The sequence below is a fragment of the Tachysurus vachellii genome, chromosome 13, assembly GCF_030014155.1.
Source record: "Tachysurus vachellii isolate PV-2020 chromosome 13, HZAU_Pvac_v1, whole genome shotgun sequence".
Taxonomy (NCBI): domain Eukaryota; kingdom Metazoa; phylum Chordata; class Actinopteri; order Siluriformes; family Bagridae; genus Tachysurus; species Tachysurus vachellii.
The window spans coordinates 18,372,745-18,396,815 of NC_083472.1; the positions used below are offsets into that span (position 1 = coordinate 18,372,745).

Genomic DNA, 24,071 nt, shown 5'->3' on the forward strand with positions numbered 1-24,071 from the left:
GGTCAGTATTTGTTACACACCTCCTACTTTTTCACTGATCTAATTACAAAACATAACTGGAATAACCTGTTGTACAGTTAGCAGTAGATGCTCTCCTCTCCCCCGTTTTACTTTGTTTTATTTTTCTGTATGAATATTGCAGTGGGTCTAAGGGACACTACTGAGCTCACCTTTATATAACTCTCTCACAACTTCAAAGTGAGATTAAGATTTCAAAAGGGCTGTTCCTGACTAATCCACTGTGCCAACCTCTGCCAAGCAGCCTCTCGACACTAGGCCATTAGCCCCTATGTGCATGTCTGGGGTTGAGAAAGAGGAATTCTTCTGTACAAACACAGAAGATCTCCCACTGCTTGTGACTCACTCACATCGCTGCACAGTCCATCAGTACATAAACACATAGGCTGTAATAACCTTACTTTTTATTCTAGCAGTTAACAGAAAGCAACAAGTATTTATTTGATTTTAGATCAACTGAATGAAACATCTTTTTTTCATTTTGGATCTGTTATGAGTGAATACATGTGCCTACACCCTAACCACGTGCAAAAGTATCACCCAAATTTGCATTCATCACTTTCCCTGTGGCTGTAGGTCAAGAAGTACTGCAAATTTTCTCCTAGTTACAGAATTTCATTGCATTCTGAGACTGCTATAGAGTAATGCACCATAAAGAAAGATTTTCTGTTACAAGTTTGTTCTGGCTGAACATGCCCTTAGTATCCCTCATATTAGCATAATCACTGCAATAAAAGCTATAAGGGCATAACCTTCATCATCTGACACACTGTTCTGTGATGTGCGTGAGTAGGTTGACCTGAAAGCAAAGCTACCATGGCGTAACAGCACCCCTAGCACCTTCTGTGAATGGACGGTGTCATGACTCAACACTCGCACTGTAAAGTGATAGCTTCGCTTGTCCACACATATCTTGACTTCAGGGATCTTGGCTTTCCTGGCTTTCTTCTTTCCCATGGAAACACCAGAGTCTGAATAATTTTCACCCTGTTTCTCATAATCACATGTGTATGATACTTACCTGAATTTCAGCTTTGTGCAGATCAAGGTTTTCTCCTCGGGCGAGATTTACTTTGATAAAGATTAAAAGAAGAACAAAAGTCTAGAAAACTGAGTGACAACTAATGATCTCATCATTGGTTTCTGAAGTGGACAAAGTCCGGATTATGTCATACATTGGCTGTTTAAGGAATTAACGCATATTTGGAAGATAAGATCTAAACATAATGATTAATTTGTTAAACATCCACAACATCCACAACATCAACATTGCAAAGTGACAAATTTTAAAGCTTAAAAATCAGAGTCAAGAAAAATGTTTTGTCCTTCACTCAGTCTTCCACTTAATCAAAAACTTTTGGCATGGCAGCTGGGCTTCCTGGGACTTTTGAACATTTGTTGAGTCAAGTAGACTTGGTAAAAGTTCTACCTAAAAAAAATCAATAAAAACTGCCTATGTGTGTTTATTTATTATAAAAATAAAGAACCCTAATTAACAACATACTAATAGCACTATTGTTAAATTAAGCCCATCTATACAGGAGTACCTCAGCTCTCACCTGGTTAACACCTGGACGAGCGTGAGACCCGGCTGCACGGAGCCATAGTGCGCATGCGCGCGCAGAGAGCTTTAAGGTTGGTTTATCTAGCAGAAGATGCCCAGGCGCGCTTCGTGCAGTCGGACGCGGTTTCTGCGTCGTTCTGGAGTGATTACACCGGGTCTTTAAAGCAGTGTGTTTGTGCGAAGCTGGAAAACATGATTTTTAAAACCAAAACGTGAGTATTTCCATATTTGTGAGTTGTTTCCTAGTTTGTTTTTTTTCCTAGTTTATAACTATATGTTTGCCTGCTGGTGGAGTTGCTGAATACTCCGTATGTTTACATTCAAAAACACTGACGTTTCTTTTTCTTTTTAATGAAATTTCTACAATTTTGTCCTTTTCTTCATGAATTCTGTAAAACAGGATCTTGAGCTTTTATTTAAAAAAAATAAAAATAAAAATAAATAAATAAATAAATAAATTTATTTTTTTACAGGAATATAAACTTTGTAAAAAGATTATTTTGCACAGATATAACGAGCTCATTGCATTTCATACAAGCTTGCATGATTTTTTTTTTTCTAAAATACTTTTTTTCTCCAAATTGCAGTCACACTTAAGTGAAACTAAATTTGTGTGTGTGTGTGTGTGACATTTATCCTGGGAGTTTTTGGAAATCACCAGCAGTGATTAGTCAGTGGGAGTTCAACAACAACCACTGACTAGTTCATTAAATGTTATACAGCTTCATAAACTCCAGGTTTTGACTGAATTGTCGTGTATTTGTAAAACACACTTTCTCCTCTTTTTTGTCCTAATAATTAAACATAACCTCAATGAAAAACATTTTCGAAACAGCGCGCTCTCGTGGTTTCTTTATAAATAGGTTATCTGCTCCATTCCTGATTTTCCCAAGTTATTGTAGCCTATATGATTTTGTATTTGTATGTTCTTTCAGATAGTTGAACCTATGCCACTCTTCTGTGTTTCTTGTTCTTTACCCTTCTTATGCTCTTCTTATAGTTTTAATCACTACCTGTCAGCGTTTGCAGTATTCTCTGTGCTTACATTTGCATTATTTATCTTGACAACTTTATAGCTTCTTCTTTTCAGTTAGTATGCAGTTTAGGAGAACCATCCTAATGCAGAGGATGTTAGATTAGGATTAATAGGATTAATATTTATACCTGTTGAAACCTCTGAGTCAATTCATTACTCTTGCCTTCACACAAATGTAGTTAGGGCTGTGGCACATCCAGGACCAGATTTTGACATGCTGGTCTTAATTAAGCTCGAAGAGTTGCCAGGTGTTTGGATAATCGAATGGTAAACAAGCTGAATGGCATGCAGACCTTTTCCCACTGAGCATGATGTCATCTCTGAGTTTTTTTTATGCCTTATTTTTGCACTGGTAGTGGTAATTCATTATAAACTAAAAGCAAATGATTTTAAGGTCTTTGAATACAGCTGCTAGTATTAAAGAGGAACAGGTTATGACCAATCCGCACGTGCCAATAGTCAGTTAAACCGTTTATGGTGGTTGCCTAACCTTTGATCATGATCCACAGTTTTATCGTGCTACTTTTCAAATGTTCTCTAGATGTTTACCTTCACATTAGTTCACATTTGACCTCTTAAGCAACTTCAGCACTTGGGTTGCATGAAATACTGTTTAATATATATATTGCGTATTAAGTTAGTCTTGTGTTAATATAGTGTAAGATCTCAAATTGCAGTATGGTATTTTTGTGCAGATTGTGGGTACCCTGCTCAGCCTCGTATTCCTTACCACACCATACATTAGCATTTGAGGTCTTGTGGACTCCTTGCTTCTTAGCTTGGATCAACTGAAAGTCAGAGAATATGATATTGTGAAACATCATTTAACCGATTATTGGTACTTGACTAATTGCTTTGTCAATTCTTTGTCACTTAATTCATTACGTTTTTTGATTTCTTGCACTTTTACTCCACCAGATAAGCACTAAATAGAAGGATAATAGAAGTTACTACAAAGGTACAGTGTGCTGCATAAGAACAACCTTCATGTACCTTCACCTCCACGTGGATTCCACAGAGGCTCAAGCTTTTCATGGAAAACTGCCTAGAAGTGCCAATAGCCAGGAAGTAACAGCCATGGATGTTGTTCCCATCCCTCCACCTCTGCTTCCCCCTCCACCTCCACCTCCTCCACCTCCACCACCTCCTGCTCAGGTCCCTTCCATCAGCCGGCGTGGCTCTGTGCAAAAGCAGCGGCTTCGCAACCTGAACTGGGAGCGAATTCCTAAGGAGCGGGTGGAAGGACGTCAGAATGTGTGGAGTGGCGCGCTGACTGCTGGAGAAGACGATGACTTCCCTATTGACCTACGCTCGCTGGATGAGTTGTTTAGTCAGAAGGAGGCACGGAAAACGGAGGGAACTGACAATTTCAGGCACAGCCTGCGCCGTTGCAGGTCCCCGCAGAAAACAGGCAATGAGAAGGTGAGGCATTTTAATTTAATTCTCAAATTCGCTTTTGTCTTCCAGTATTATACATTATTATCTGTTTTCCTCATCACACTTTTTGGACGTTTTTGCACAGATTAGAATTTAAGTCTCAGCAGGCAGTTTATATAAATGACCTGTCTTTCAGGGATTTATATTTGACCAGACACAAGCTGCCTAATAATGTTGTCTTTGCAAATGATCAGCAACCACACTTGATTCACTAAATTCAGCACACATAATAAATTAATATAACTAGATTTACTATACTTACCTGAAATGGATTTATTAATTTCATAAAAACACTCCTTAATGTCTTTGCTGTCTGTTTGCAGGTTTCTCTACTTGATCCAAAGCGCAGCATGAATGTTGGGATTTTCCTCCGCCAGTTCAAAATGTAAGGACACAATTAAATTTTCACACTTCCTGCACTTGAGAAAACAAAATCTCAATGTGATGTTTTTGTATGGAGATTGAGGAACTGGAGGTGTCCTGTATTGCAGCATGAAAGGAAGTGCTTAACAGTTGTAACGGCCAGTACGGTGGTGTGTTTGTTTTGAGCGGCATATTGTCCTCTTGAGGAGTGACGGGAGTGTGAAAATGAAGGGGGAATGGGTGAAATGAAAGGGAGCTGGGGTCTATTTTTTTCCCCTCATCAGGCATGAACAGCTGGGCTTGTAGCTCACTTACCAGTTTCTAAGTTGTTTGCTTTAAACCACAACCTCATATAACCTATGAGGGGAGTAACAGGAAGCTTGTTAACCCATTCAGCTGTAGAGTGTACATCAGTATTCTGGTCATTATTGTCTTGAAATTAAAAATAGCATACTTTCTAAGCATACTTCCAGGAGTTTATTTCCATAGCAATAAATCAAATTGGAATTTTGTAAGAAGCCATTTATCCCATATACTACGAATTTTTTGGTTTTGTTATTGTAAGTCAGGGTAAGAATAGTGGCCCTTTTCCAAATAAGAAAAATAAAAACTCGAAATACTGGTGTCAAGGAAGAACAGTACAACGATTTGAATGGCAACATGCATGCAGTATATAGAAACTGGCTTTCAATAAGAATTCTGGGGCATCGTATTTTATTTCTTTTGGCAACCTAGAGGGTAAACCTTTGGAATCCAAACCCTCCTTCTTGCATTCTTACATTTGTGCTAGAAAAGAAAACTACTTTTTATGAAAAGGCAGGTAATGCACCATGTAATTGTTAGTCTTTATCTAGCTACTGAGCACAATAATAGGTTATAGTGCTTAAGTTACATTGCAATCTAGGCACTTGTTTAACACACACTTGTTAATACCGAGGACTGAATTGTGAGTAAGAAAATAAACAGCTGTGATTCCTTAAAGTTAAGCTGAAACTCTTTTGCATTTTCCATTTCAATAATCAGTGACAATAACATAAGTCAATAAGACCACAAGGTCTCAGAACTGCCGGTCTTTTCTGTTTATTTTTTATAATTTTTTTTATTTGTATGCTTTCATGCCCACACTTGTGCACTGAACATGTACCCAGTTGACTAAGTCACAATAGCCGAGCGGCTCTACTAACACTGATATTTGTCAGAACTTGCTCTGAGGAGCATTTAGAAGTGCACGTGCAGACTAAAACATTGTTTCCACACTCTGCTTATTTATCTGCTCTGAGCACACAAGCTTTTGGGAAGCGAGGCATTTTTTGAGGATTATTGAGCATTATGAATTATGTTTCCCCACATGGCCAGTGAGAGGGCCTTTGTGTTAGACTCTTGTACCTTTTCATTATGTCATGTTCCTGACTCTGGTGGCTCAACAGTATTCTCTTACATAAACAATTACAGACTGGAAGGTACAAAAAGATGAGCTAATGCTTTTGCAAGGCTCTTGGGACCAAAGTCAAAGAGCCACCTGCGTGTACTGTTGCACGCAAGAGGGCGAATTGTCTTTAACTGAGTTAATTGAGAACTGGTCAGCGTTTAATGATACTCATTTTCGATAGATCATCGAAAATTATGCAGCTGGCATATCTTTCTTACTTTTACATGTGTATTTAGAATGTGCAGGTATGTAGGGCAAATTCTCTCAACCTTTTTTGTTTGTTTTTATTGTGACAAGGTGATGCCACCCAGTGGCCCTGATATATCTAGTTCATAGTTTCAGCAACTTTTTGTTGCTCAAGATCAACCAGATTTGAGGGGATTAAGCTATCTGCTTCCAGATAAAGTTCAGATTCACATAGCGTCAAACTTGTTAAAATTATTGGGGTGCTCATAACCATACCTTTTGGCAGTGCAAATGTGTTTCATCTCACTGTGTCTGAGTCTGCAGTATGAAGATAACAACAATCACTGCTGACAAGGTGTGGCAAAAACACTGCTACAGTTTTGGAATTTTCTGGGGTTTTCATTGATCGCTTCACGTCATGACAGAGGCTGCAGACTGCCCTCCCTGAGTTGCACAAGGTCACAAGGATGTTTTCTTATCCACTTTCTTGTTTACCATACTATGTTGTATGGTAGTATGCTGTTTTGGACATAGCATATACACTATAACAAAATGTTTGCAGACACCCTACAATCACAGCAATGCAGAGACCTTCCTCGAACTGCATATAGAACATCTTGTATATAGCATTAAAATTTCCCTTCACTGGAACTAAGGTGCTATTCCACACGTGCACAAATCAAAGACTGTAAAGACATAGTGAAGTTTGAGTGGAAGAACTTGATAGGTCTGATCCCCAATCTCAACCCAATGACCATGTTTGGAATGAACTGGAACAGTGAACGCACCCAGGCTCCCTCACCCAACATCACTGCCTGACCTCGGTAATGCTCTTGTGGCTAATTTCCACCGCAAACCTTTGACCATATAGTGTATATTCACCTTTAATTAAAGGATATAACTTCTAGTCAAAATATTGGATTTTTAAAATCTGAACTATTGGGGTTGCTCAAGCTGCATTGTATCTACATAGGTGATGCATATGCTGACTTATGGTGTACACATTTTTGATGTTTGTCTTTTTCTTTGGAAAAGAACAACTAAGGACTTTGGGTTACACTGATGGAGCATTGTGTTTGTTTAGTCCCTTTATCTCTCTTTCTGTCGCCATTGTGACGACCAAGAGGTTTATTTTCTATCTGCCACCCTGATAAGTTTGATAAGCCTGCCCAAGTTCAAAAGAGACTAAACAGGTGAAATGTAAATGGAGTTCACGTCTTTGTGCTTCCCTCTTTGCCATACTTCCTGTCTTTTCTTGTTTAAAAAAGCGGGAGGCAGTGTTGTATCCCCAGGGTAGAGTGTTTGTCTCCTACTCTAATACACAAAGCTACACAAAGATAATGTGTATCAGTGATGCTGTAAAAACTGATGTCATTTTTACATGAGCTGTTTCTTTCTCTACAGTGCAGCAAATGAGATTGTGGCGGATGTGAGGCAGGGGGACGGGGAGCGTTACGGTGCAGAAAAACTGTCTGAGCTCTGCAAACTGCTGCCTGATGCTGAAGAGGTACTTAAAGAGATGCTTTCTTCCCTATGGCAGTATGGCTGTATATCATCAGTTCTGTCTGGATTATGCTAGATTGAACGTAAAGAGATTTGCTGTGATTTCACTAATTTTAGGACTTTAAATGGTTGCAGATTCATAACAGAGTAACAGTGCTCACTAGTATCATGTTTTTATTTTGAAATCACTGGATCTATATACAAACGGTTTACTTTAAAGCATTAGCAATATTAACTTTAAGGCAACTTTTTTTGTTGTTATTACAAATTAATGTATTGGAAATTTACATGCGGCATATTTTAACCACCGTGTTGCATATGAAAGTTTTTAAAAATGTAATGAAATCTAAAATAGACAAAATGCAGTATGCTGTCAATGCCATAGTGCCATTAGCATTACTGTAGTTAAAAGTACTGAATTAATTTAAATAGGAGTTTTTTGTTTCTTTGCCTTAAGTGGTTATGGTAATTATTTCTTCATTGAGATATAAATTAGTGGAATGTTATTTGATTGAATGTTATTTATGGGTGCAGTATTGCTAGTTGTTGATTGTTTCATTGTCTATTCTCTGTCTGTTACAGGAAGCACAGCTGAAACGATTTAACCGTGACCGTAGTTTGCTCAGAGAGCCAGACCTCTTCATGCTCTTACTCGTCGAAGTACGAAAGTAAGTAGTTAAACCCATCTTGCCATTTCATTACCACTCTGTTCCCAAACTGGAAAGTGTTAACAAATGCTTATCAATTTTCTTAGTAACAGTTTCCCCCTCCCATTAAATACAGTGCACCCTATCAGCTCTTACTGTCTTATCACCTCCCCCACCTAAATAAAGACAAAGCAGAGGCTGTGTTTAATAGCTGCTGATTGATCAATCATGTTTTCCTCCCATTCTTCCTGGCAGTGTTCGCCTGCGTCTAGATGCCATGATCCTGCAGCAGGAGTTCGACCCCGCAGTGACCTCTCTGTGTGTGGCGGCCAGATGTCTGGGGGAGGCAGCTCGAGGTAAGGCCTCAGCAGGGGGCCTTGGCTCTTTCCTTTCAGCACACTTCATCCACATTCATTTCTTGTCACTTTACTCAGCCTTGTAAATCACCTTCATATGTTGCTCCCAGTACTAAACATTCTCCTCTGCAGCTCTTTGGTGTTTTTTAAGATGGCACAATTAATAGACTATGTTCATTGTTACTTCATAAGGTTTTACAAAGTGTTCATTGATTTATATATCAAAACCTGTATACAAAAAGAACAGTGCTGAATATCATGTTACATACGCATAGATGATCAGTAATTCTATTATCCAACACCTCCCAAAAACACTAGCTATCTAAGACATGCTCACACTTCAGTAGTATTCCAAAAGAAACCTGAGTGAGGATTTTTAATGTGACCTGCACGGTGCTAAATTATCTCTACTGATGTTGTTGCAGAGCTTCTGAATTGCCACAAGCTTCACTCTATCCTCCGTCTGGTGCTGAGGGCAGGGAACTACATGAATGCTGTAAGTGTTCACTTCAAAAGTGAAATTTTGTGTCTTTTGTTGGGGGTATCCATGCTGTGAGCCCACTCGCTCTGATATGCTCTGTTTGTTTAAGAAGTCATGCACCATGGAACACAATCACACTGACCTCACTTGTGCCCATAGGGAGGCTACGCAGGGAACGCAGCCGGCTTTCGGATCGCCTCACTGCTCAAATTGGCTGACACCAAAGCCAATAAACCAGGCGTGGACCTCCTACATTTTGTTGCCATGGTGTGTATCAATTTCTATTGTCCTCTTATCCATTAAGAACAGACGGAGATCATAATTGGGCAGAATTCCCTCACAAAGTGACATTTAATTATGTATCATGTGCACAGCTCTGACACAGCCTTGACGTCTGCAGCAGCACCTTAGTGAACAAGTAATTACATCACTGCATGAATTGTCTGGACTCAGATTTGGGAAACGTTGTTGCAATTGAGACTGTGGAGGATGAGCTCATTGTGTTTCTCTTTGAAGCACTTTGTTTCTGAATGAGAGTGGGGGGTTCGTGTAACAGTGGTGACGTAGAAACAGAGATAATTGAATGAATAGCGTGCTATTGTCTAGTATACGTTTGTAAGTGTTCTGGACGTTCTTTTAGCTAGGTAACAAGAAAAGTAAAAACAATTACTGAACCAATTCTTGGGTCATGCCGCATTGTAGAGCTGATCCTGAGTATCGTTAATGAGGACGATGCAGCCATGAAATATGATACGGGTATCAGAGCAGATTTATTTCCAGTACTTTCCAAGCTGCAAATAAGTGTTATGCTCACGGATTTAGCACAAAGACCAAGAACACTCCACTTTTGCAAATCTTTGTTCTACAGAACAAAAGGTTGCAGAACTTTCGGCCAGAATTAGATCGACATAGTGTAGTGTAAATTAGCTGTGTTATGTAGGAGATTGTATGAGAGATCCTCAAATGAAATCTTAACTGTTTTTGTAGAGTCAGTACTCTATATGGCAGGTTAATCTTGCTGAGACATGACGGACATGAAAGAGACATGCAGTTTTTTGGCTTTTTTTTGGCAAAAATTTATAGATTGATGTCATGTTATGGGATTTATCCACATTTATGTACATTTATGCTAGAAATGTAACTGAACAGATGTACAGATACAAAATTGTTTTCCCCTCTTGTTTTAAGATTCACACAGCATCAGAACTGTTCACAAGGCATCTACGGTACTTTAGGATAACTTGTGTAATGGGACTGATTTCACTAGACAGGATTGAAGACTACACACATTTATGCTTGGAATTGATTAATTCATGTAATGAGGTCGAGGAACTGTCAGAGCCAGAATTCAGACCATATAAACACTGCTGGCATTTCTACTTCCAGATTGTTTTATTCTAGTGCTTGATTAAATTCTTTTCTTTCCTGTTGACGCTATGCCACCTTTGTTTTAAATCTGAATACAGTTCTGAATATATGGAGCATTAGAGATTTATAGAAATTGAAATAGATATAGATAGTATTATTTCATTATAATCCATATAGGTATCATTTTTGGATTGAGTAATTAGGCACTTGTATGTAATAGATCATTGTGATTTGTTTGCTGCTTCAGGAGGCTGTGAAGAAAGATGAGGATCTACTGACGTTTCCCAGCCAGCTGAGTCATGTCAGTACAGCATCAAGGTAAGAAATCTAAGCAACCTGTAAGCTACAAACAGTATATTGTTTGTGTTTATGGGAATGCTAAGGTAATGTGAGGATTTAGTTGAAATATATTAAATTCAAATTCAAATGTGACACGTTCTGTGTTAGGCTGTCAGAGGAGACCGTGTTGGAGGATCTGTCCCGCTTACACAGTAGAGTGGAGACACTGAGAGTCAGTGTGCAGACAGATTCAGAGCTTGAACAGCAGATGAGACCGTTCATCGAGGTCCAGTCACACTGTCATTCTGCCATTCGAATATTATATTTATCCTTTATTTTGTGTATATTTGTGAATGTTAAGTTTATCCAGGTGGTGACTTGCTGTTTATTTTCTTTTATCCAGACCGCAAAAGTGAGGCTTTTGGAAGCTGAAGAAGAGGTAGAAAGCTTGCGTAAGACCAGCCAGGCCTTGGTGGAATTCTTCTGTGAAGATGAGAGCTCCTTCAAGCTGGAGGAAGCCTGTCATGTCTTTCACTGCTTCTGCCTTCGCTTCCAAAGAGCTGTGCGAGTAAGTAAACCACCCGAGCTAGAGGGTTCTAACATAAGCATGAGGAAGCCTCAATGAAATAGGGTTAACTTAATCTCTTTCTACTGAGATTGTGGCATATGTGGGATTACTGCAAACAATATTTCCTTTGTCAACACGAGAAAACTCTGAGGAACTTGGATATGAAAGGAAGCTTCAGTCAATGCGGACACTTGCAATAACAACGCTCTTCAGCACTATTAGCTAGTATTAGCTTGCTGTTACCCTTGCTTGATGTCTAGATTAGATTTATTAAAGTAATATTTAATACAATATTGGGTTACCCTTGTTTGCCTTTACTGTGGTTTTAGAGAAAGAAAACTTTTGAAAGCTGTGTGATTATAAAAATGCATTAATATTAGCTGTCAATCAAGCAAAGATATTATCTGTGAAAGGGTATTTTTGTTAAAAAATGTCTTCTGTTCTATGGGAGTTTTTTGTGAACAGGTTTTTTACTCTGTATAGAAAAACATGAATTCCTGCCAGTAAAAATTGCATGTGCTCTACCGAAGCAATATATAAATAATAACCCTACCCCTATGTCTTAAGATTTAGATCTTAACACAAAACTATAGACTGGTTACAGGTCTGTATGGAACATCTAGTGGGTCAACTGCCATAATTACTTATGTTTACTTGTTCTTAAATGATATACAGTGGTCTGAGGCTTGTTTACTTTTATGTTCTATAGAAGAAGATATGTTTTAAAAATGAGTTTATAAAATGCATTCCATCGTTGTTTTTGTTCTTTAATACATTCTCATATGTGTCTCAGGAGAACGCTGATCGCGAGCTGCAGGAGCAGAGGCGTGAAGAACGGCAGCGGGAGAACCTGGAGAAGCGGCGTTCACTGGCAGTCTGTAGTGGCTCTGAGCTTGATGACCTGGAGCGCACTCTTGAGAGAAACTTGAGCTACACCTGGAGCCGGCGCAGCCTTCGACGACAGCCGCAACGCTTTCACAGTTTTCAGGACAAGAGCTTGGAGCCCAGTTCCCTTCAGAGCAAAGACCTACAACAGCCCCTCAAGTCAGAGGACAACAGTAAAAATTCCCAGCTTATGAGACATTCGTTGAAGGAATGTGTAAAAACAGTAAATGGTTTGAACAAAATTGAAATGGATTCTATATTGTTAGAGGAATGTGTGTTGCAATCCGTCGTCGATGGAAATATGGCAGCTACGCCTGACACGACTGCTACAATACAGCAAGAGAGGGAGATGAACACGTCGCCAGTTATGGGATTAAACTTTAACAAGGTAATGAAAGTTGAAACGCAGGTTAACAAAACCTCTGAAATGGTAAAGCAAGTAAAGACGGACACAGTTCTAGAAACCGACTGTATTAAAGCTAGCACCCAGGAATCTGACGGAGTGGCCATTCAGGCCAATGCCAAGATCTCACAGGGATCCGGTCATCTAGAAATCTTGCCCCAGTTGGCGCAGGAAGCTGGGCCGATCAGCCCAGAGAGAGAGCGACAGTACCCATGGGTGGGTGAGACCTTGGAATGCCATACTCTAGTGAAGGGTCTGCACTCATATGAAGCTCTGTCACCCACTGGACAAAGGGCAGCACCAAGCCATTGCTCAAAATGGAAAAAAGAGATGGGGGCTGAAGAGAGAGATGGTGCAAGCTTGCCACAATCTAAGGATGCTCCCAAAACACTCAACAAATGTCCCTCTAAAAGAGGACTGGCCTCACAATTCGGGCCTTGTAACAGCTCCGGTATTCCTAGAGCACGTTCCAAGCCTGAGCCAAGTTTGTCCGAGGGATCAGCAACTCCCCGTGGATCACGTTTAACCTCTACTCGCTCCGTCTCCATGCGCTCTCCAATAGTCACAAGGCCCCGCAGTATCCAGGTTGAGTTGAAGCGCAGCATCAGCACAAGGGATAAAGCAATTTCCCATTCTGACAGAATGGTGAAGCAGAACTGCCAACCTCCTGAAAAACCCAGCCCAGAGCACAAGACACTTCCCAGCAGTCACCAGCAGTTAGTTCGGGGTTCACCCTTGCGTGTTTCAAAGTGGTTCGCGCCCCATACAGAATCCCAAAGCCCATGTCAGGCTCACACCATCCAGAGTCCAACTGCAGCTAGTAACACAAAGGCTGTCCGGACTGCAGTAATCAATGCAGCCAAAGCCAAATCAGCCAAGAATGCAGACACAGCATCCTCTAAGGCAGCAGCAGGTTCAAGAACTGCTGGCCCTAAAATCCCACGACCTGCCACTCAACCCATGTGGCGATGATGTTTGATCTCCTAATATTTTTCAGTTAGTGCTGATTGATGTACCTCTGGACACCTCTGTGTCTGTTTGTGTCTTTAAGGTGATTTTAAGGTGATTGTGTATGCAGGTATTTGTACTGAAGGCAAGAGGGATTGAATGAACCTGTGTTCTGGGTTGGACTGAAGTGACTCCAATACCCCTCCCCCTCCCCCCAAACCGTCAATTCAGTCTTTTTCCCTAGCTCTGTCTGTCCAAAATGCCATTCAATAAAGGAGCCATTCATTCAGTTTGCTCAGTAGGGCCTGAGACCAGGGCATGGAAAAGGATCCTTGCGAGGATAGTCACTCCTCTCAGAGTCTTCCACTGAATCAGGTGTCCCTATGTGATTTGTCCTCACTTTTCAGCAGGGTGACTGTTAATGATGTAGAAACAATCTACAGAGCTGGATGCAGAAGTGCCTTTAGCTCGCCCACTACCTCTGAACACTAGCATGCTCTGTGCAGGTTACAGAGCACCTCTGGAGAGAATTCAGAAAGGAGTTTCTGATGGAACATTGCTATTCGGAACAAGGGCTATTATTTTGGACCAGAACATATTTGTTGTTCTTAGCTTTCTGTCTTAATGTTATGCCTTAGTTTTCAGTGCATCACGTGGCATTAAGTGTAAATGCTGAATAGGTAGAATGAGACATTGCACTGTGGTGTAAGGCCCTAAATCTGATAACTCTATTTTTTATACTAGCCTGCCTAAATAGATAGTCCACCTTCTACCCAACAGTCCTTACACCAGATCAGAGCAACTTTAGTTCAAATTAGGTACAAGGTTTTGTAGCCTATTTGAAGGTAATTAGGTCTTAATTCAGTCCCAAAGCTATGAGACTGCCTCTGTTGGACAGAGGTGTATGAAATGCTGCCTATTGGTATAGGGCTAGCCTTTTTTTTTTTTTTTTTTTTTTTTTTTTTTTTTTTTTTTTTAACCTTTTCCTCAACCTGATGCACTTTATGAGACCTGAGAGATTAATAATGAAGTTTGTGTTTTTGTGTCGAAACATTTGAAAATATCTATTGTAATATTTGCATTTGTAAATAAAAAATATTAAATGACAAATAAAAATTACAGTTTTGATTTGGTACAAGAGAGAATCCATAGCATGATTTTACTGGTCACTAGGAATAAATCAGTCCAATACTCATCATCTGCAGTTATTCTGGTGTGGTTTATGGTGCATCCAGAGCCGTCTCATGGCACCATGCACACACTTTCACACGCACGTTCATATCTAGGAGCAATTTGGATCGTCTGATCTACTTACTGGCATGTTTTTTTTCAGGTGGAAGTTTGGTCTGGTCTGAAGCTCCGAGTCAACACTGACTGCTGACATAGGCTTGATACTGCTCTAGAAAGCTAGATCATGTCTCCTGGCATATTTAAATACTTCTAATCCTAAAACACTGACAAAAAACACCTTCTGTGTAGACACACACCATGTAATTTAAAAATATATTAGTTTTGCTTGACGTTAAAAACTCTATTGAATTTTGATGTATTTTTTTCTTACTCATTACAAATTCATTTTCTACAAATACTCCAGTCAGGATATTTCCCCACTGATCCAGTAGACGTTCATGAAATCATCCTTTTCGGATGTTGGCATTTAGTCAAATGGGGGGACAAAAGAGGCAGATAGACTCATTTTCAAGGTCTAAATACTTCCCCTTCCATGGTTATGCTCTTTATCAGCTTTTGTGCCCTGCCCTTCAGCTCTGCTCAGCGTCTCTTTTTGCTCTCCCCCTCCATCTCTTGACACACTCACCCTCAAGCTTTTAAACGTTGCCATAGAGATGCCGTGGCTGTTCTGGAGAATTCAACCCCACCAAAAGAGGGGACAACCGTCTGTCTGGGGGTCTCGGTGGGAAAGTTCCTGTGATGAGACAGAATGACGCCAGATCTCTGGGGGGAAAAAGCAATAAAACTTGGTGTCTTCGTGTGTATAAAGCCTAATCATCAGTCAGGTTGTCTTCACAGGGTTGACTGGTCTGTATGACATTGAGACTGAAAGGATGAAGAGGTGAATGATGGCTAAGAAACATTTGTATTGTTTTCAATTTATAGAAAGTTAAAGCCTGGGTCTTGTCACTTAGAGAACAGTAATAAATGTGATGTGTAAATTACACTAAGACTAGGTGAGACTTTAGCATAATAAAGACATAATAAAAACTTTACGCCTTTGGTAATTAATCAAATGGCTAAAGAAATACAATTGTCTGATTTTCACATATCTGTTGTTTAAACAAGTTTTTGAAAATTTGTTGTATATTTCAAAAGATGCTACATACATAAGGGAATAAAGGCACGTTACTGTACATCAGATTTCATCATTACAGCAAACCATCGTCACGTCTCGTTATCAGGGTTATTAAAATCCTGTTAAATAAACATCATAATCCTGGATTTTCTTTTTTACATCAAATTGTGATGTAAAATAAACATTTTACATTTACATTTAACAGGTTAGGACGAATGACGTTAAGAAAAAAATACACTGTGAATCTCTTTTGCTAGCTGCTAAAGCACATTGTCAAGCTTCTCAACCTAGGAGACTGTTACATCTTTGCCTGCTGTGATTATACAGCCTCCTTAATACTGCCTTAAACTACAGATTTCACTGCTGTGATATCAAACAAGTTGTCCAGATTTTTTCAGCTTTTTTCCCAGCTTTTTTTCAGGATATTTATTTTTCCATATTTGAATGATTTAAAAATTTCTTCTTTTTATTCTGTATGTGTGATTAATAAATTATAGTGCAGGGAAATATGCAATGTCATGCATTATTGTACAGCTGCAAATAATATAACTCTTTTATAAGCAAAACTTTCTGTTGAGTAAAAAATAGAGATTAACGTGATTCACAAAAGCTAGTCAGGTTTATACTGCCATCTAGTGGAAAATTACAGAATCGATATGAATTTGATCTTATTTTTTATTTTTTTTTTTATAATTAAAGGGTAATTAGACACAGAACCATTAGTTATGATTAAGATAATAAAGATTGGCCTTTACACAAAAAAATACAAAACAAAACACAAAAATAACGAAGTCTTACAATACAATTACTTTTGTGATAATGACTTTCTTTCTGGATTTTTTATTATTATTATTACATTTATACTTTAGACACTATTTTGGTGTGAAAGCTGTAGTTTTGTGTGAGTTGTTCCTAGCTATGTAATAGTTAGTGAGGTGTCTATCCCAGCATGCCTTGCGCTCCTTCGGTGGTGTATAAATGTGGTGCTGGAGGCTCTGTGCTCTTTCCTGTTCGTCATGTCGGTGGTGATGTTTTCTTTACTGCACAAACGCTCTGCTTCGCCTTTTATGGGTGTTTCTCGATTCGGAGTGCCGTGGTAAGTCGATTAGGTGTTGATCTGTGTACGGTGTTCATGCAGCGCTGTAATAACGCTCACTTATGGCGCATAAGACGCAAAATCCGGTTTGATCTTTTAGGAAAATTATTATTCTTATTTTTTAATCCCATCGTGTTTGTGATCGAAAGATTTCCGTGTGTTTTTTACATTTACATGTGTGTAAAACACTAGACTAGTAAAGCTAGACCTCTGATCTAGAGTCTAAAGCAGGCTACACGTGAGCACCACGTGTTCGTGTGGGTGCACGTCGTATGAGCTAGTGAGGTCAGATCGTCGTTTTGCACACCTATAAGAATATTACGATTGCAAGAAAGAACGTATAATCAAAAAAATCTGGTGATAAACAGAGGAACACGCGTTTTACCTACAAAATTACTGAAGGTTTGGGACAAGACGTGTCGTGTGACGTCATCCTAAAGCCCCTTCTTTGCCCCACGTGCGTTAGAGACGAGTATCTATCACAGAATGTGATTTTCTTCTCTTTAGTAAATGTTTGTTTAAAAAGGAAAATGTGTGCAAACGTCTTGTGCTTGCAGTTTCACCCAGTTAAGTGGTTTACTCGAGGGGGGAAAAGCATAATCTTTGCTTCATGAAATTTTGAAAGCTGCTGCAAAATTCTCCTAAATAAAGTATCGATTAGTAACTCTTATGGACTTAATACTCAATATACATATAGTTAGAATGCTACTTCAGATTTATTTATATATTTATTGTTCACAGATGGATCTCCATACTGGGTTATCTTCATCAGTGCTAGTGCACTTCTGGTAAGACGAACCTTCCGTTATTGTTGAATATTATATGCATTTTATCCAGCGGCAGTCAGCTGTACAGGCCTGTGCAGTGCCTGAGCTAGTGTTACTCTGCTGGAAAAGAGAGGCACTGCTGTTTAGGCTATGTCCAGGGCTTGCTGTTTTAGCAGTCTTGCACCATGGCTATTGTGGTGTCTTGTCCAACTGAGAGTGGGCTGCTTACACATCCCGTGTGGGCAGCCCTAGTCTGTGGGCAAACATTGTTAATATAATGCAAAATGCCTGCTTCAGGGTATGAAGGTGATCTTAATTTAGTCTTCTCTTGCAGATCTTTGACGTTCAAAGACTCGCACTGCCACGGCCTGTTGACTTGCGTGGTAAGTTTTATAACTTTTTTCCATAAATGAGTCCATTTTGATGGCACAACATGTCTTCAGGTTTTAATCTAATGATTATTTTATTACAGGCTGATGGTGTTCCTCAAGAACTGTGGCCTTAGTATGGTAAGAGTTTTAACTTGTTGTGGTGATCCATAAATGATGCTGTGATGAGCTTAATTCAACACATCATTCTTACTGTGAAGTGAAGAAGCCTTTAACACTGAGCACAATTTCTTTCTGTAACCTATTGGACATTTTGTTGGGTTTCCTTTAACACTTCACTCACTTTACAGGTATTGTGCAGAAGGTGTAACAGGAACAAGGTTAGGCAATCCTTCCTATTCACTTAAAATATAAATCCCAAGTTGATACCATCATGACAAACTGTGTGTTTTCATGATGTCTTTTGTACCTTGGGACAGCATATGCAGGGCTGGCACGGGTTTTGGCTGGTTGTAGTCTAAAAGCACCTGACAAGAAGGCCTGCTACAGTTGTTTACTTATTGCTATTTTAAACTTGGTTATATAAATGTATGACTTGTGTATATGCTTGTCTTGCAGGTTTGAGAAGGGATGATTTGCAGTATAGAAGACTTTGTGAAGGACCAAGGAAGGCTGTCTTCCACATGTGCATGTAATCTGTGTGGATCATTCAGACCCTTTGGGGATTTTTGGATGTAGAAATTGTTTTTGCTATTCTGTAATTAAATCTTGCACTCAAGTGGATTCTTTTCCATTAATTTTTAACTTGAGGGGAATTTTATTTTTTTTAATACTCTAGTTTCCCCAATCATGGTTTTGCAGTGGACTTGGTTACTACTATTGTGCTGAGTAATCAAAGAAAGGGGGTTAAAGAGCAAATCAGAATACTTTATTAATCCCCATGTGGAAAATTGGTATTAGTAACTTCAAGTCAGAAAAGTAATACAAAGACTTGTTGGCACAAGATGATGTATACCAAAAATCATAAAGCTAGGATTTAAATATTAGAGCTGCTATTTATAAATATGCAACATCACATGGTAAATCTTTACTGAACTGTTAAATGACCCATACATTTATCTTTAAATATGGAGATAAGGTGGTTTTTATTTATTTTTTTGTTTGAGTAATATACTGCATTTATATAGGTGTGCACACATTTAAATGACCATTAACAGTTTAAATTCTGACTACTGATATGACCTGTAGCATGTTTTGGGGATTTAATTTCATAGATTTTTAAATCTTAAAAATTTAATATTGCACATTTTAAGTATCTCGTGTTATTGCATCTCTGACTAAAGGCAAGGTGCTTAAGTTTTGTGGTCATAGATTTCACCTGCTATTGATATCTACACTAGTCTTTCAAGTAATTTATTTTTTTTTTTTAATGGTTATGCAATCATCTCTGAAATAAGTGAGTTGATGGATCAGAATTTTAGCTTTCACATTTACATATCAATGTTTAGTGGCATTAGAAGGAAAGGATTGCTTGACTAACAAACGGATACAGTTGGCATTCCAGAGTTCTGTGTTTTATTCCAAACTTAAAACCGTCTTCTACAAAACTTAGAATCTCAGCGGTGTTACTTATTGAACAATAAATTATAAAAAGACTGTGGTAGACTAGTGGTTAAGGCATTGGTCTATTGATCAGAAGATCATGAGTTTGAATCCCAGGTCCACCATGCTGGCACTGCATGACCCTCAATTGCTCAGTTGTATAAATTGTAAGTCACTCTGGATAAAGGTGTCTGCTAAATGCCAGAAATGTGTATATATAGGGTGCATGTGCGATTTTCTAGACCTTTAGAGAGAGGTGTTCAACTCTTAAAAGTTGCTACACCTTAATCCACCTGTTAGAATAGAAAGTAAACAGGAAGTACATTTTATTTATTCATTATTTCTTACTTGCTTTAACTGCATGGGCCCAGTGACTCACTAGCGTAACTAAAGTTATGTATATAATCCAATTGATCTACAAAATAAGCAGTGACTGGGAACAGACAGTGCTTTGGCTCCTTTACTGCTTCTTGCAGCTACTTTTTAAAGTGTGTTATGTAAGTATTTGTATGTTTTGTTTTTGTGTTCTTGATTTTCTTGGTGTTTTTTGAGTGATGTGGTCTGCAGGACTCTCCACCACACACCGAAGACACTTTTATGCCATTAGCAAAAAACAAAACAAAAAAACTTTTATGCCGTTAGCTAACACAGACCCTAAAACTAATACACAATAAAAGTCTCTAAACATTTGTACTATTTCTACCCAAACAATGCAAAATGATGAATAGCCCTTGCGTGGTACAAAAAGCAGTTGAAGTAAGCAAGTTAAAAAATAAACGTAAACGGTTTATGAAGTTATAACCAGCGTCGTCTTCAGATCCTTAACACAACTTTCTATGCAGCGACCAGGTGGAGTTTATACGCATGGGCACTGGGGGAAACCACGCTTCCGTTCTTTACCCAGAATGCTGTAGGGTGTCATGTGAACTGGTTGTTGACGGTCGTTACGGACGGAACGAGTGGCGCGCGCGCTTTGTCAAACTCTCCGTTGCTCTTCATCTCGCTTCATTTTAGCGTCTTAAACAATGTCTTATCACCACAAACACGGCAATGACTACACGACTGGAGAAAGCAGGTAAACTGCGTTTAATCACTGGTTTCTGAGTGTTTTTCAGCAGAAACACACGAAGGAGTTTGTGTTTTGTTCATTCCGGATTCCAGCGGGTTTTTTTTTTGCTAGCTGCTAATTAGCTCAGTGAACAAATCCGTTTCAGTTAAACTTGCACTTTTTCACATTTACACGAATATATAACTTTAATTTTATAACACCAGAGTGTGTATGTATAAACACTGGTATTTAATAATAACAATAATGACCAATAATTCTGCCTGGATTCATTATTAACATTCAATTGTTTTTATTGTCATAAATCCTACCTTCATAATATACACATACATATATAGGTTATATGGGTTATATGCTTGCTTGTGTGTGTACGTATGCATGTGTATATATATATATATATATATATATATATATATATATATATATATATGAGAGAGAGAGAGAGAGCCATAGTATCTTATGTAGTTTGTTTTGTTAGCTTGTTTGTGGTGATGATACAGACTTACACAATAGGTAAAGAGACTTTGAATTTATATTTAAAAAAATATATGTATACAAGTTTTACCAGATGTTTTTATTTCTGAAAGCACTGCTGCATGTTAACAAAAACCCGGTTAAAACCCGGTGTCGTTCTGTTGACTTCAAAATGGCGCTAAAACAGTAAAGTGCAGCTTGTGGGCTTTGTATTGGCTGAGGATGAAAACAGTTCAGCTGGAAAACTCGTATATAGAGAACAGCTTGTGCACATGTCTGGGAATGATGAGGTTTAAAGGGACATAGAAACTCAGAAGATATTATCAAAAACGTTAAAAAAAAAAAAAACCACACAAGTGTTAAAGCAATATAGATTAAGATGGCATTAGTTATCTCAATGTTATTTTATGAATTGAGTTTAGAAAGTAAAAAAAAAAAAACAACCCAAAAAACAGACTGGCACAAGTTTTGAAAGGGGAACATATCTGAACATACCCTTGCTTTACCTTTGTGGTGGATTTATGCATTTGTATATTCATTTGTTCCTCAGAGGTTCCAGAACGTTTTGCAACCCATCACCATTAACTGTAAAATAATCTGTATGGTGATCTAATTTTTTTGAACCATATAACATTGCATTTCTGAAATTTCCCTCACATTAAGTCAATATAGTAAATATCGTTGCTTATAGGACAGGCTACAGAGATTCCGATTAAAAACGAATCTATAAAGCTAACTGTAATAACTATATCTTCTTTATATGGTCCACTTTAATGTTTGACAAACATGTTTTTTAAGAATGAAATTAAATATTGTTAATTCCTGCTTTTAATATTGTTTTTTAATACAGGAACAAAGGGCCAAGATGGTCTCATTGCAGGAAACGGGATGCTGAAGGGAACGTACGAAGATCACATGATGAGTCTGAGACCAACACTTCAGACAGAAGAGGATCGAACAGGCCTGAATGGTAAACTGTTGGAGTGTTCTGGAATTAAGAATAATATTATTTGTTTGGAGTATTTAGATGTTCTCCTCTTCACATGTACATTGTACAACGGAATGAGACTTGGTGTGCATCATTACACCTTTAATAAAGTGCCAACATTAATGCATTTTGAATGTTTGTCCCCATGCTATGGGTGATATGGAAGACATTTAAGAATCTGACATTTGACCTGTTAGATTAGTTAAAAAAAAAAAAACATCCACCAGTACCAACATACCGACTCTCTGCCTTTTTAGAATTTTATTCTTAGTTGTGTTTTCTAAAGCAAAGGCTGCAGTATAATAAATTTAAAAATCTATGATGTGGAATTTTTTTGTTTGGAAGAGAATAAAGATCAATTGTTTATCCTTTACAATATGTGCTTTAAATAAATAATCATTTAGTTGTTTTGTCCAGTTTTACAACTCCAGAGAGTGCAGGTCCAGTGTCGAGAATAAGAGACTGGGCAGAGGAGGTGGAGAATAATGAAATGCGCACTAATGTTCGTCGAGACATAGAGCGGTCAGTTGCTTTTATTTATTTTATTTTAAGATGTTTGAAACCATTCACAGCAGACTTTATTAAGGGGGTTTTAACTTTTTAATTCCGCTCTAGTTACAGACGGCGAATACTGACTGGTGATATTGTTCAAAGAGAGAGGAAAACGTCATCTGGAAGGTTTGTTATTTACAGCTGTAGCTTTTGCTGTTGCTGCAGCAGTGTGCTTGTACAATAATAACGCTTGTGTTGTGCCTACAGTTCAGACTCCAGAGATTCCAGAGACTCCCCTGTTCCTGGGGACATCGAGACTGATGAGGCTGTACTGTTGAGAAGACAAAAGCAGATTAACTATGGAAAGAACACTCTGGCCTATGACAGATACATTAAAGAAGTGCCGAAGTGAGTAGATCACAGCATGTGCTGTTATTGCCCTGTACCTGAATGAAGCTAGGAGTGCTGAGTTCATAAAGTGAAATCTGCTTGACTTATATGCCTTCACTTCTAATTACAGGCACTTGAGAAAACCTGGGGTTCATCCACGAACTCCAAACAAATTTAAGAAATACAGTCGTCGCTCCTGGGACCAGCAGATAAAACTGTGGAAAGTCAAACTTCATGCATGGGACCCACCTGCTGAAGAAGGCAGTGATCTTCAAGCAGTGTAGGTTTTTGTTTTTCCTCATGAGAAAATATATTTTTTGCTTAATATTTGTGCAGAATTTTAATAATTTTATTTTACAATGTGTGCAATGAATTGAAGTGTCTTGTGTTTCTCTTGTACAGAGATTTGGGTGAGGTCATGGACTTTGAGCTGGACTTTGATCCTGAACCAGAAGCATTGAGCTCTAAAACTAGCACATCAGTCTCTGAGGTGTGTTTGAAATGCTGAAAAAGTTTTAACATCCATGTTGCATTTTTTCTTAAATTATTTAGCTGACAGTTTATAATTTATTCATTTATTTATGATGTAATTGTTGATGTTCATTTTATTTTTTTGCAGCTCTCAGGAACCCCCCATAAGATGATGAAGATAGATGAAGCTGAGATGGCTTAACTTTGGTCTCTGATGCTCTGATAGTGCGAGAGGACAGCTAATGCATTGATCTTTGCTTGATTTTATAGTCTTGCCTTTATTTTTGTGATGTAAATTTGACATTTCTGTTAAATATTTAACCAGCTGTTTTAGAAAGACACTTTTGAAATAAAGAAACGATTCTGAAAAGACCACATTGTTTTTAATATGTTCAGAGTACATTTAGATTAATGACACCTTTGCTTTTCAAGCTGTTGTTCTAATTTTTAATAATGAATCCATATACCTCTAGTCTGTCTGTCTGTCTGTTAATAGACATTTCTATCATTCGTGTATTTTTGGTAACCACAAGTTTGGTCAAGTGACCATCCTTTTTTTTCTTTCATTTTAGTGTGTCTTTGCTTTTATAATAATCTCTGTTCTTCTGAGATTATTC

The 24,071-nt window shown here is 38.4% G+C and overlaps 2 protein-coding genes, 1 long non-coding RNA gene and 2 other non-coding genes across 5 annotated transcripts; all 5 read left to right on the forward strand.

Annotated features, from left to right (window-relative positions):
- The first annotated feature begins 1,662 nt into the window (after positions 1-1,662).
- fhdc2 (FH2 domain containing 2) lies at positions 1,663-14,429 on the forward strand. The gene is made up of 12 exons (XM_060885872.1): positions 1,663-1,794; positions 3,537-4,040; positions 4,379-4,440; positions 7,438-7,540; positions 8,119-8,204; positions 8,439-8,539; positions 8,965-9,035; positions 9,180-9,287; positions 10,636-10,706; positions 10,836-10,953; positions 11,071-11,235; positions 12,029-14,429. The coding sequence occupies exons 2-12, from the start codon at positions 3,606-3,608 to the stop codon at positions 13,493-13,495; spliced, it is 2,787 nt and encodes a 928-aa protein (XP_060741855.1). The 5' UTR covers positions 1,663-1,794; positions 3,537-3,605; the 3' UTR covers positions 13,496-14,429.
- Positions 14,430-16,741: 2,312 nt separating this feature from the next.
- On the forward strand, positions 16,742-18,749 carry LOC132855937 (uncharacterized). The gene is made up of 6 exons (XR_009649386.1): positions 16,742-16,875; positions 17,617-17,663; positions 17,977-18,025; positions 18,115-18,151; positions 18,322-18,351; positions 18,590-18,749. It is a non-coding gene; the product is annotated as an uncharacterized LOC132855937 (long non-coding RNA).
- On the forward strand, positions 17,708-17,910 carry LOC132856439 (small nucleolar RNA SNORA74). The gene has a single exon (XR_009649424.1). It is a non-coding gene; the product is annotated as a small nucleolar RNA SNORA74 (small nucleolar RNA).
- On the forward strand, positions 18,188-18,257 carry LOC132856440 (small nucleolar RNA SNORD63). The gene has a single exon (XR_009649425.1). It is a non-coding gene; the product is annotated as a small nucleolar RNA SNORD63 (small nucleolar RNA).
- A 1,734-nt stretch (positions 18,750-20,483) lies between the features above and the next one.
- Positions 20,484-23,826, forward strand: slbp (stem-loop histone mRNA binding protein). Its single transcript, XM_060885011.1, has 8 exons — positions 20,484-20,648; positions 21,964-22,083; positions 22,519-22,623; positions 22,717-22,779; positions 22,861-23,001; positions 23,114-23,263; positions 23,386-23,473; positions 23,603-23,826. Exons 1-8 carry the CDS (start codon positions 20,599-20,601, stop codon positions 23,654-23,656), a joined length of 771 nt encoding a protein of 256 aa, XP_060740994.1. The 5' UTR covers positions 20,484-20,598; the 3' UTR covers positions 23,657-23,826.
- Positions 23,827-24,071: the final 245 nt, after the last annotated feature.

Bases quoted from the DNA above. Each gene is read 5' to 3' on its own strand.
- slbp (XM_060885011.1), top strand. From the start codon at position 20,599: ATGTCTTATCACCACAAACACGGCAATGACTACACGACTGGAGAAAGC. The intron at 22,084-22,518 runs GTAAACTGTTGG...TGTTTTGTCCAG, and splicing joins GGATCGAACAGGCCTGAATG to TTTTACAACTCCAGAGAGTG. The intron at 23,264-23,385 runs GTAGGTTTTTGT...TCTCTTGTACAG, and splicing joins GGCAGTGATCTTCAAGCAGT to AGATTTGGGTGAGGTCATGG.
- fhdc2 (XM_060885872.1), top strand. From the start codon at position 3,606: ATGTACCTTCACCTCCACGTGGATTCCACAGAGGCTCAAGCTTTTCAT. The intron at 8,540-8,964 runs GTAAGGCCTCAG...ATGTTGTTGCAG, and splicing joins TCTGGGGGAGGCAGCTCGAG to AGCTTCTGAATTGCCACAAG. The intron at 9,036-9,179 runs GTAAGTGTTCAC...TTGTGCCCATAG, and splicing joins CAGGGAACTACATGAATGCT to GGAGGCTACGCAGGGAACGC.